General features: G+C 46.4%; 1 protein-coding gene across 1 annotated transcript; it reads left to right on the top strand.

Annotated features, from left to right (window-relative positions):
- Positions 1 to 8,122: 8,122 nt before the first annotated feature.
- On the top strand, positions 8,123 to 10,576 carry LOC122736090 (protein phosphatase 1 regulatory subunit 16A-like). The gene is made up of 5 exons (XM_043978107.1): positions 8,123 to 8,292; positions 8,385 to 8,460; positions 8,566 to 8,704; positions 9,929 to 10,091; positions 10,303 to 10,576. The coding sequence occupies exons 3-5, from the start codon at positions 8,631 to 8,633 to the stop codon at positions 10,546 to 10,548; spliced, it is 483 nt and encodes a 160-aa protein (XP_043834042.1). The 5' UTR covers positions 8,123 to 8,292; positions 8,385 to 8,460; positions 8,566 to 8,630; the 3' UTR covers positions 10,549 to 10,576.
- Positions 10,577 to 11,554: the final 978 nt, after the last annotated feature.

An 11,554-nucleotide genomic window follows, 5' to 3' on the forward strand; every position in this document is an offset into this window, starting at 1 on the left:
GGACTGTTTCACTGTTGTCCTTGTATGATCAGTCCTTATCATCAGTTCCTGGCCAATAGTGTGTACTTAAGAAATCCTTGTAGATTGTTGACTGAGTGACACCATTTGGTAAACTCTGATAATAATTTATTCATTGCTTTACAGAGATTTCTTGATGTCTTCAGCATTTTCTTTTAAAAACTATTTGTATGTTTTACTTTTCCCAATTACATGTAAAAACCATTTTTCATCTTCACTTTTTTCTTTCTTTCTTTCTTTAAGTTTTCAACCTTTGTTTAGATAAGATTTCCAATTTCAAATTTTTCTCCCTCCCTCCCCTCCCTATCCCCCTCCCCTAGACAGCCGGTAATCTGATATATAACATTAAATATATTTCTGCATTAGTCATGTTATACAAGAAGAATCAGAGCAAGAAGGAAAAACCTCAAAAAAGAAAAACAACAGCACCAAAAACAAAAGAAAAAGTATGATCCAATCAGCGTCCATATTCCACAGTTTCTTTTTTCTTTTTTTTTTTTTTCTGGTTTTGGAGAGCTTTTTCCATCATGAGTCTTTTGGAATTTTTTTGTACCATTGGATTGGTGAGAAGAATCTAGTCTATCACAGTTGATCAACACACAATGTTGATGATACTGTGTATAATGTTCTTCTGGTTCTGCTCATCTCACTCATCATCAGCTCACATAAGACCCTCCAGGTTTCTCTGAACTCCTCCTGCTCATCATTTCTTACAGCACAATAGTATTCCATTACATTCATATACCACAACTTGTCCAGCCATTCCCCAATTGATGGGCATCCCCTCAACTTCCAATTCCTTGCCACCACAAAAAGAGCAGCTATAAATATTTTTGTACATGTGGGTCCTTTTCCCTTTTCCATGATCTCTTTGGGAAAAAGACCCAAAAGTGGTATTGCTGGGTCAAAGGGTATGCACAGCTTTATAGCCCTTTGGGCATAATTCCAAATTGCTCTCCAGAGTGGTTGGATCAGGTCACAGCTCCACCAACAACGCATTAGTGTTCCAATTTTTCCACAACTTCTCCAACATTTATTATTTTCCTTTTTTGTCATTTTAGCCAATCTGATAGGTGTCAGGTGGTACCTCAGAGTTGTTTTAATTTGCATCTCTCTAATCAATAGTGATTTAGAGAATTTTTTCATATGGGAATAGATAGCTTGGTTTCTTCATCAGAAAACTGCCTGTTCATATCCTTTGACCATTTCTCAATTGGGGAATGACTTGGATTCTTATAAATTTGATTTAGTTCCCTTTATAGTTTAGAAATGAGGCCTTTGGGGCAGCTAGGTGGCACAGTGGATAGAGTACCACCCCTGGAGTCAGGAGGACCTGAGTTCAAATGCGGCCTTAGACATTTGACACTTACTAGCTGTGTGACCCTGGGCAAATCACTTAACACCAACTGCCTCACCAAAAAAAAAAAAAATTGTTTAGGGGCAGCTAGAGGGTGCAGTGGATAGAGCACCAGCCCTGGATTCAGGAAGACCTGAGTTCAAATCCGGCCTCAGACATTTGACACTTACTAGCTGTGTGACCCTAGGCAAGTCACTTAACCCCAATTGCCTCACCAAAAAAAAAAAAAAAAATGTTTAGGGGCAGTTAGAGGGTGCAGTGGATAGAGCACCAGCCCTGGATTCAGGAAGACCTGAGTTCAAATCCAGCCTCAGACATTTGACACTTACTAACTGTGTGACCCTAGGCAAGTCACTTAACCCCAATTGCCTCATATGTGTGTGTGTGCGCGCGCGCACACACACACACACACACACACACACACAGAAAAGAAAAAAAAAAGAAGAAATGAGGCCTTTATAAGAAGTACTGGCCATAAAAATTGTTTCCTAGCTTTCTGCATCCCTTCTAATTTTGGATGCATTGCTTCTGTTTGTACAAAAACTTTTTAATTTAATGTAATCAAAATCATCCATTTTTGATTTCATAATATTTCCTATCTTTTGTTTGGTCATAAACTTTTCTCCTTTCCAAAGATCTGAAAGGTAGACTATTTCTTCCTGTCCTAATTTACCTATGGTATCACCTCATATCTAAATCATGTACCCATTTTGACCTTATTTTAGTATAAGTGTAAGATGTTAGTCTATGCCTAATTTCTGCCATACTATCTTCCAGTTTTCCCAGAAGTTTTTGTCAAATACTGAGTTCCTATCCCAGAAGTTGGAGTCTTTGGGTTTATCAAACACTACATTACTAAAGTCATTTACTACTGGGTCTCCTGTGCCTAGCCTATTCCATTGATCCTCCACTCTATTTCTTAGCCAGTACCAGATAGTTTTGATGACTGCCACTTTATAGTAAAGCTCCAGATTTGGTACAGCTAACCCACCTTCCTGTGCATTTTTTTTTTCATTATTTCCCTTGATATTCTTGACTTTTTGTTTTACCAAATGAATTTTGTTATTATTTTTTCTAGTTCTATAAAATAATTTTTAGGTAGTCTGATTGGTATGGCACTGAATAAGTAAATTAATTTAAGTAGAATTGTCAGTTTTACTATTTTAGCTCTGCCTATCCATGAGCAATTGATATCTTTCCAATTACTTAGATCTGATTTGATTTGTGTGAGAAGTGTTTGGTAATTGTGTTCATAGAGTTCCTGGGTTTGTTTTGGCAAGTAGACTCCCAAGTATTTTATATTATCTACCATTACTTTAAATGGAATTTCTCTTTCTATCTCTTGCTGCTGGACTTTGTTGGTCATGTATAGAAATGCTGATGGTTTTTGTGGATTTATTTTATATCCTGCTACTTTGCTAAAGTTGTTAATTGTTTCAAGTAATTTTTGAGTTGATTCTCTAGGATTCTCTAAGTATACCATCATATCATCTGCAAAGAGTGATAGTTTTGTTTCCTTCCTGCCTATTCTAATTCCTTTAATTCCTTTTTCTTCTCTGATTGCTAAAGCTAACATTTCTAGTACCATATTAAATAATAGAGGTGATAATGGACATCCCTGTTTCACCCCTGATCTTATTGGGAAGGCCTCTAACTTATCTCCATTACATATAATGCTTGCTGATGGTTTTAGGTAGATACTGTTTATTATTTTAAGGAAAGCTCCACCTATTCCTAAGCTCTCTAGTGTTTTTATTAGGAATGGGTGCTGTATTTTGTCAAAAGCTTTCTCTGCATCTATTGAGATAATCATATGATTTTGGTTAGTTTTCTTATTGATATGGTTGATTATGTTAATAGTTTTCCTAATGTTGAACCAGCCCTGCATTCCTGGTATAAATCCCACCTGGTCATAGTGTATTATCCTGGTGATCACTTGCTGTAATCTCCTTGCTAATATCTTATTTAAGATTTTAGCATCAATATTCATTAGGGAAATTGGTCTATAATTTTCTTTCTCTGTTTTTTCTCTGCCTGGTTTTGGTATCACCACTATATTTGTCATCTTCACTTTTTACAGTTTCAAATTCCAAATTCTCTCCCTTCTTCCCTCCCCCTCCCCTCCTTGAGAAGGAAAGCAGTTTGATATAAATTACCATGTGCAGTCATGTAAAACACTTTCATATTAGTGGCGTTTCAAAAGAAAACACAGACAAAACCCCCCCAAAGAAAAATCAAGAAAGTAAAAAAAGGTATGCTTCAATCTGCATTCAGACTCTAGCAGTTCTTTCTCTGGATGGAGATAGCCCTTTTCATCATAAATTCTTGAGAATTGACATCATTAAAAAAAGTGACTAGGTCTCCCCATCTCCCTCAGGTGGGAAGTGCAGGTACCACTCATGAGCCAGGTGCCATTCTGATCAGCAGAAGAGCTTTGACCGGCTCCATCTCTGACCCCTTTTAAGCAATATGGTGGACCTCCTACTCCAGGGGCTAATTGAATTGATGCCTAAATTAGTGTGGACTCCTGATTGGCTTAATCCACTGCAGCTCAAAACTCAAGAGTCCAAGAGATCATCAGCCTTGATGGGATTACAAGTGTATGCCACCATACCAAGCTTGGATCAAAGTATGACTCTAGCATGTCTAGATCTGTGGACATCTCTGAAGTGTCAGAAATCATCAGGGTCACCTCCAGCCTGTTCAGAATCCTCTCAGAATACAAGAAGCAAAGGGCTGGGGCTCATTGCCTGTACACTCTAGCAATCCATGCCTCTAATACAAAGACTTACAGGAAGAGTGAGACCAATGGTGAATTACACAGCCCTGCCTGCAACACTATGGTAGCCCAAGAAGTTTGACTTTGTTGATTTCCCAGTGTATGAGGAGAGGGAGGATTGTCTGAGGAAGGAACACTAGGTATAGGGAGTGATGTTTTGTCACTGAATGAGTGGGATGTGGAGTGCTCCTGGGGAGCAGAACCCAGAATCTACCTTAGTGATTCCCACTCTTTTTTTTTTTTTAAAGCGAGGCGATTGGGGTTAAGTGACTTGCCCAGGGTCACAGAGCTAGTAAGTGTTAAGTGTCTGAGGCCGGATTTGAACTCAGGTACTCCAAACTCCAGGGCCAGTGCTCTATCCACTGCACCACCTAGCTGCCCCTATTCCCACTCTTCTTGAGGGTAGTCATAGAAAATTGCCCTCTTTCAGATGGAAAACCTCAGGAAGCACCTGAAGGAACTATTAGTTCATGACCTTATGGAGTCCCCCAGTCAGGAGGTCTTACCCTAGTGGTAGTACAGAAGACTAAAAAAGTCTGAATATGTGGGTACCATAAGACTGATCAAGAGAACTAGGGAGGATCCAAGCACCATGCCATGAGTTCAAGATGACTTGCACTGATTGTTAGGCAGCCAGGGTTTCTTTTTGGTTTGGTTTGGTTTGGTTTTTTCAGCCAGGAGTTTTTACTGGGCCTGTTAGTTTTTAAGCTGACCCTGTAGAACAAAGGGAAAGGAGACATTCATCCTCTTTTCTACATGAGAAAAACCGGAAGAACTGGGTCTGTTAAAGAGAAAGTAAAGCCCTTCTGGAGAGGGACTGGCCTCAGCTGGCCTTCCTCTACTCACTGAGGTCACTGAGGTTAATCCTCCCCATCCTTTAAGGCCAACTGAAACTCTACTACCTCCCAAAGAGTTCCTGTGGCGTACCAGCCCCTCAAGGCCATAGTCTCATAGGACAGGCTTGAGTGGGAGGAGACAACATTGTGATCTTTCAGGAGTAGACACTAGGAAGAAGAGGAACAGAACCTTCTGTAGCTCCTGCTGAATAAAAATAACCTCCTCAGCCTCAACATCAAGACACCTCCCCAATCTGTTCCTGTCAAATGGGGACGACTTTCTATTCATCATCCGTACTCTCTGCTTTTTTTTTTTTTTTTTTTTGGTGAGGCAATTGGGGTTAAGTGACTTGCCCAGGGTCACACAGCTAGTAAGTGTTAAATGTCTGAGGCCGGATATGAACTCGGGTACTCCTGACTTCAGAGCCAGTGCTCTATCCACTGTGCCACCTAGCTGCCCCCTGCTCATCATTTCTTGCTTTTTGTTTTTGTTTTTTTGTTTTGTGGGGCAATGAGGGTTAAGTGACTTGCCCAGGGTCACACAGCTGGTAAGTGTCAAGTGTCTGAGGCTGGATTTGAACTCATGTCCTCCTGAATCCAGGGCCAGTGCTTTATCCACTGCACCACCTAGCTGCCCCCTGCTCATCATTTCTTACAGCACAATAGTATTCTATTACATTTATATACCACAACTTGTTTAGCCATTCTCCTTTGAATAGGCATTCCCTTGATTTCCAATTCTTTGTCACCACAAAGAGGGCTGCTATAAATATTTTTGCACATGTGGGTCCTTTTCCCTTTTCTACGGTCTCTTTGGAATACAGACCTAGCAGTGGTACCACTGGGTCAAAGGGTATGAACAGTCCCATAGCCCTTTGGGCATAGTTCCAAATTGCTATCCACAATGGTTGGATCAGTTCACAACTCCACCAACAATGCATTAGTGTTCCAATTTTTCCACAGCTTCTCTAACGCTTATTATTTTCCCTTTTTTGTCATATTAGTTAGTGCTATGTAAATATCAAGTATTATGCTTATCACATCTATGATCTTGTCTGTATATGCAATAGTCTAATTAATGTTATATTTATCCCTTGACAAAAGCCCTCCTCTGAGGTGTCTTTACCCCCTACTATACCATGTTTCACTGTGGGGTGGCTCAATGGCTACACCAGGGGAATGTAAGCTGGAGCAGGTTCTGCCAAGCTGGAAAGACTTTGGGCCTGGGCCAGGTGCTTCACTGTGTCTGCTGTGTAAGGCCCAGCTTCATTCCCTAAGCATGGAGGGGAGCTAAGCATCTTCCTTTGAATCTGGAGGCCTCTTAACCCTGGAACCTGCTGCCACTTGAGCCAAGAACAAGTCAGCCCTCAGTGACCCCTGAGAGCCCAGGGAGGCAGGAGGAAAGAGGTGAAAGTGGTGCTGCCCTCAGTGGAGTTGGAATCCCCTCCCCCCCCATGCTCTGTTCCTGTCTGATAAAATGCCTCTGTCTTCTGTAACCATTGTAGCTGGGGGCCCCTGGTGACACCAAGCCTTCTAGCCTAGCCCTCAATCTTCCCTTGGCTATCACTGGACCTATGAGGGTGGGGCCCTGACACCTCTTAGGGACTGTATATGGAATCCTTCTTCCCTTGAGACTGGCCCCCACTTGTGGAGTTGGAGTGTGCTTCACTCTGTGTCACACAATCATCTGAGAAGACACAAAGAAAACATGTGAGAGAACACAAAGTCTCCTGCCCAAAGGACTCTATCTAGGACTAAAATGAATGAATGAATGAATGAATGAATGAATGAATGAATGAATGGATGGATGGATGCATGGATGGATGGATGCATGGATGGATGCATGGATAAATGGATGGATGGATGAATGAATGAATGAATGAATGAATGAATGAAAAAACACTTAAGTACTTACTATGCCAAGCATTATACTAAGAAGGGGAAATTCAAAGAGAAAGAGGTGAGAGGGTCCCTGCTCTCAGGGGGCTCACACATATATTAGGGGACACCACAGCTTAAGTTCAGCTGAAGGACAGATGGCAAAGTCCAGAGGTTGCCAGGTTATTTAAGTAGTTAAGATGAAAGCTCCAGGACACAGAGGCTGGGCAGATAGCGAAGCCTGGAGGATCTTAGGAGGAAGTGACAGGCAGAAGGGAAGACCTGGTGGGCCTCCATCTATCTCATTGGAAGGACTGGAGTTGGTAACTTCCATCTCCCTCAAATGATGTGAGCAGTTGAGGATGTAAGGTATCTCTGGCTCTTGCCCAGCTGTCTTGGATAGGTTCTGGGACAGTCCAGCCTGGGAGAGGAGAGAAAGTGAGGGAGGAGGGGCAGCTAGGTGGCCCAGGGGATAAAGCACCAGCCCTGGATTCAAGAGGACCTGAGTTCAAATTCAGCCTCAGACACTTGACACTTACTAGCTGTGTGACCTTGGGCAAGTCACTTAACCCGCATTGCCCCGCAAAAAAAAAAAAAAAACCCAAAAAACAAACAAAAAAATGAAAGTGAAGGAGGCACAAGACACATTCATTCTCAGTGATGATGGCTCTTCCTGCTGCCCAGCCATCCAGGGTGGGCTCAGGGACACCAGGCCTGCAGAGCAGAGGAGGCACTGTCCACATACAAGCCTCTTCTGGGGCGTGTCCCAGATGAGGCAATAGAACAGAGGACAGAGGGAATTCAGTCATACCCCTGGGATCTTTTAATGCCCCAGTCTCCTTGCTGCCTCCAGCCCCTGTTCCCTCCTGTTTGGAGAGAGATAGCCACACCCCTCACCCTCATCACTGGACCTTCCTATAGCTGAACTGATAAGCTCCCTCTCCTCCACATCCAGTTCAACCCTCCCAGACCCCAGTCTCATTTCCTCCTTTGTCTTTTCCTCCTATTGTGCCCTCGGAGACCTCCCTTCATCCCGGACCTCTCCCTCTCACCCTCTTTCATTATGGCTCCCGGAAGATGCTGCATCCCGTAGGGTACTGAATCAGTCTGGGCCCCTGAGTACTCTGAGGAGGGGAGAGCTCCCTGTCTCCAGCTTCATGCTTCCCAGGCTTCTTTCACTCTTTAGGACAAGGATGTTAAGGGTGCAGGACGGGGGCGGGGAGGGGGGAGGGGGGAAAGGGGAAGTTTGTCCATCCCTGGGCTGATGGGACTTCCTCAGCCCAGGCTCCCACCCCTAGTTGCACATTGCTTCAGCCAATGGCTACCTGGAGGCCGCTGAGCTGTTGCTGGAGCACAAGGCCAACTTGAGCGCCAAGGACCAAGATGGTTGGGAGCCACTGCATGCAGCAGCCTGCTGGGGCCAGGTGAGTGGGGAGGGGAGGGCCGGGCAGGAAGCTGCTGAGCCCTCTCTGCTGCATCAGGGCAGTGTCAGGGGCAGCTTGGCTTGTGCTCACAGGTGCATCTGGTGGAGCTGCTGGTGGCCCATGGAGCTGATCTGAATGGGAAGTCACTGCTGGATGAGACGCCCCTGGGTGAGTGAGTGGGCTCCCCAGGAGTCCACTAGGGCACCAAGGGCACTGCCAAGGGAAGGGTGCAAGACTCCCAGATCAGGGACCTTCCTTTTGCTGTTCCCCTAGATGTGTGTGGGGATGAAGAGGTGCGGGCCAAGCTGCTCGAGCTTAAGCACAAGCATGAAGCTATCATGCGCTCCCACGACCGCCACCGGGGCTCGGGCTCCCTGCTCCAGAGACGAACCTCCAGTGCAGGCAGCCGCGGGTGAGGCCATAGCCACGGTCCAGCCTGCTTATCCCGGGGCCTGCCACTGGGGGGGACCCCACACCCTGGGGCTGCTCAGTCATTACCTCTGCCCCCAGACTTCCACCAGCATCCCCTCTGATGACCCTCCTTTGCCATCCCCCCACCTTCCTCCTGCTGCCCCCTCCGCCCGCCCCCGTCTCCCCATCTCCAGTCTCCCAACACCCAGCCAGCCTCCTTTCTCTCCTCCTCCTGCTTGTCCTAGTTTATCCATTTCCTTTCCCCTTCTTCCCACATTCTCCTGGAAGGCACCATCCTCCTCCCCTGGTATCAAGGACTCTGCCCCTTGCCTACAAGGACCCGACTGGTCCAGAATGCCTTGGAGTGGTTGACTGGCCAAGGTGCATGTCAGTTCAGACTGACAGGAGAGTTAGTCCAGGAGGCCACCATCCAGCCCTATCCCTTCTTTTCCATCCTCCTCATCTCCCTAGAGGCAACCAGGGGGCCCAGTGGATAGGGTGCTGAGCCTGCAGTCAGGAAGACCCGAGTTCAAATGTAGCTGGGTGATCCTGGGCAAGTCACCTAACCTCTGCTGTTTCCTCAGTCTCCTCAGCCTTCAAATGTGTGTCATGATTGCTCTTACCTCCCAGGGTTGTTGAGAGAATTAAATGAGGTCTCTGTCAAAACCTCAGCCCAGTGCCTGGCACATAGTACGTGCTCAGTTGTTTCCTTCCCTTTCTCCCTTCCCCAGCTTCCTTCCCTGCTTCTCCCCCTTTGCCTCCCCTTCTTTCCCCTCTTGAGTTTTCAGTCTTTGGTCTGAAGAGGCTCATCTCCCTTCCCAGCTGGGTTTGAAAGCCTGCCCCAATGGCCCAGCCTTTGCCCCTCAGAGAATGGTTTCCCATTCTAGAACCCCTTGTACTAGCTGACCCAAGAGACCTGTGATGGCGTCAGAGTTGTTCCAGGGGTCATGTACTCTTGCCCCCATTCTTGCCCCTGGGGCACCTCCCCCAGCCCAGCTTGAGGCTCTAGGGCAGAGTCCAGAGGGAGGAAGTCCTAGGGAGGTGTTCCTTGGGGTGGGGGGTGGAGTTTCTCCTGTGCTGGGCCCTGGGCCAGTGCCTGACTGTGGCCTGGCTCAGGAGGCTAGGAAAACTGACTGGGGGATGGTGGGGTGTCAGGGATGCAAACTCTGCCTTCCAGAGACCAGGCAGGGAGCTCAAGGGGGGGTCCTTGTCTCCCCCACTTCAGGAAGGTTGTACGTAGAGTGAGCTTGACAGAGCGTACCCACCTGTACCGCAAAGAGCATGCACGTGAGGCCATTGTGTGGCAACAGCAGCCCTCCACTGCCACTGAACCCCCAGAAGAGGATGAGGATAAGCAGACAGATGCTGAGCTCCAGCCACAGGCTGTGGTGAGGGGGCCAGGCCCTGAGGCCCTACCTCTTTCCTTACCTCATTGTTTGTGTCCATCCCATCCTCTGACCTCCTGCCCCATTTACATCACCCATCCCTCAGTTACATCCCCCAGGCCCATTTTTCATGTGCTTTGCCCATCTCTAGCCATAGGCCCCATTCCCTGTTTGACCCTCCTAAACTTTGCCTGGACTCCTTTCTTGCCTGCAGGAGACAGACCTTGAGGCCCTGAGACATCGAAATGGCAGTGCAGGGGTGGCCCCAGGCCCCCCTAGCAGACACCTGTACTCCAAGAGGCTGGACAGAAGTGTCTCCTACCAGCTGGCCACACAGGAGCCACCTGTGCCTGGACCCCTCACTCGGGACAAGGCACACCATACACTGGCTGACCTCAAGTGCCTAGATGCCCTGGGTTTGGGACAAGGGAATGTGAGAGTCCATATTTTTATTTCGTGAAACTTGATAAAAAGAATCTTCTGCCATTGGTGGTGGTGTTTATGTGTGTGTCTGTGTCCACGAAGTACATTGGTTTCTGCTTGTCACACCCCTATTTTTCTGTGGGTGTCCAGAAGGGTTTCATGGGCCCAGGGGAGGGCTGACTCATCCACTCCCACCCCCCACCATAGACCGAATGCCCAAAGAAAATAGTGAAGGGGGTCATATTCGCATAGTGTGGTGGACACTGAAGTGTCATCCAGGACACCTGGGTTCAACTGACACTTCTCCAAGCTCTGTGACTAAACAAGTTGGTCTCTCCTCTGCAAAATGAGGGTGTCGTAAGAAATTGTCTCTCAGATATCTTCTATCTCTAACCTATGATTCATTGTCTATGTGCAGGTATTTGGTACGTGTCTGTGTGTGTGTGGGCATACAGGTGAGGGGAATGAGAAACTTGGGGGACAGTTTCTGGACAATTAAGAATCAATTGATGGGGGGGCGGCTAGATAGCACAGGGGATAAAGCACTGGCCCTGGATTCAGGAGGACCTGAGTTCAAATCCGGCCTCAGACACTTGGTACTTACTAGCTGTGTGACCCTGGGCAAGTCACTTAACCCCCATTGCCTGCAAAAAAACAAACAAACAAAAGAATCAATTGATTCATTAAGCTATCTGATAATCAATTGGTGGTCAGTGGTTTCTCCCGGTCACCAAAACACCCTAATGGAGATGCTGAATGCCTTAATATACTTTTAGAAAAGGGGGTGCCCCTGACAGGTGAAAATCAACCCTGAGTGATGAACAATGAATGAGCAGGTGGGCTAAGAGTCTAGTTCCTCCTGCTGGGAATGTGGCTTGATCATGAGACTTGGCTCTTGTTCCCAGCTTCCAAAAATCTGGACAAAGTCATCAATCCATCTCTACCCAGAGCACTCTGGTTGGTTTTCTCTTTCAGGAGCTGGGTCACTCTAAACTCCATTGCTGGGGTGCTAAACGCTTAGGGGCTGGAATTCACCTAGATTA

This window comes from Dromiciops gliroides, chromosome 1, assembly GCF_019393635.1.
Source record: "Dromiciops gliroides isolate mDroGli1 chromosome 1, mDroGli1.pri, whole genome shotgun sequence".
Lineage (NCBI taxonomy): Eukaryota > Metazoa > Chordata > Mammalia > Microbiotheria > Microbiotheriidae > Dromiciops > Dromiciops gliroides.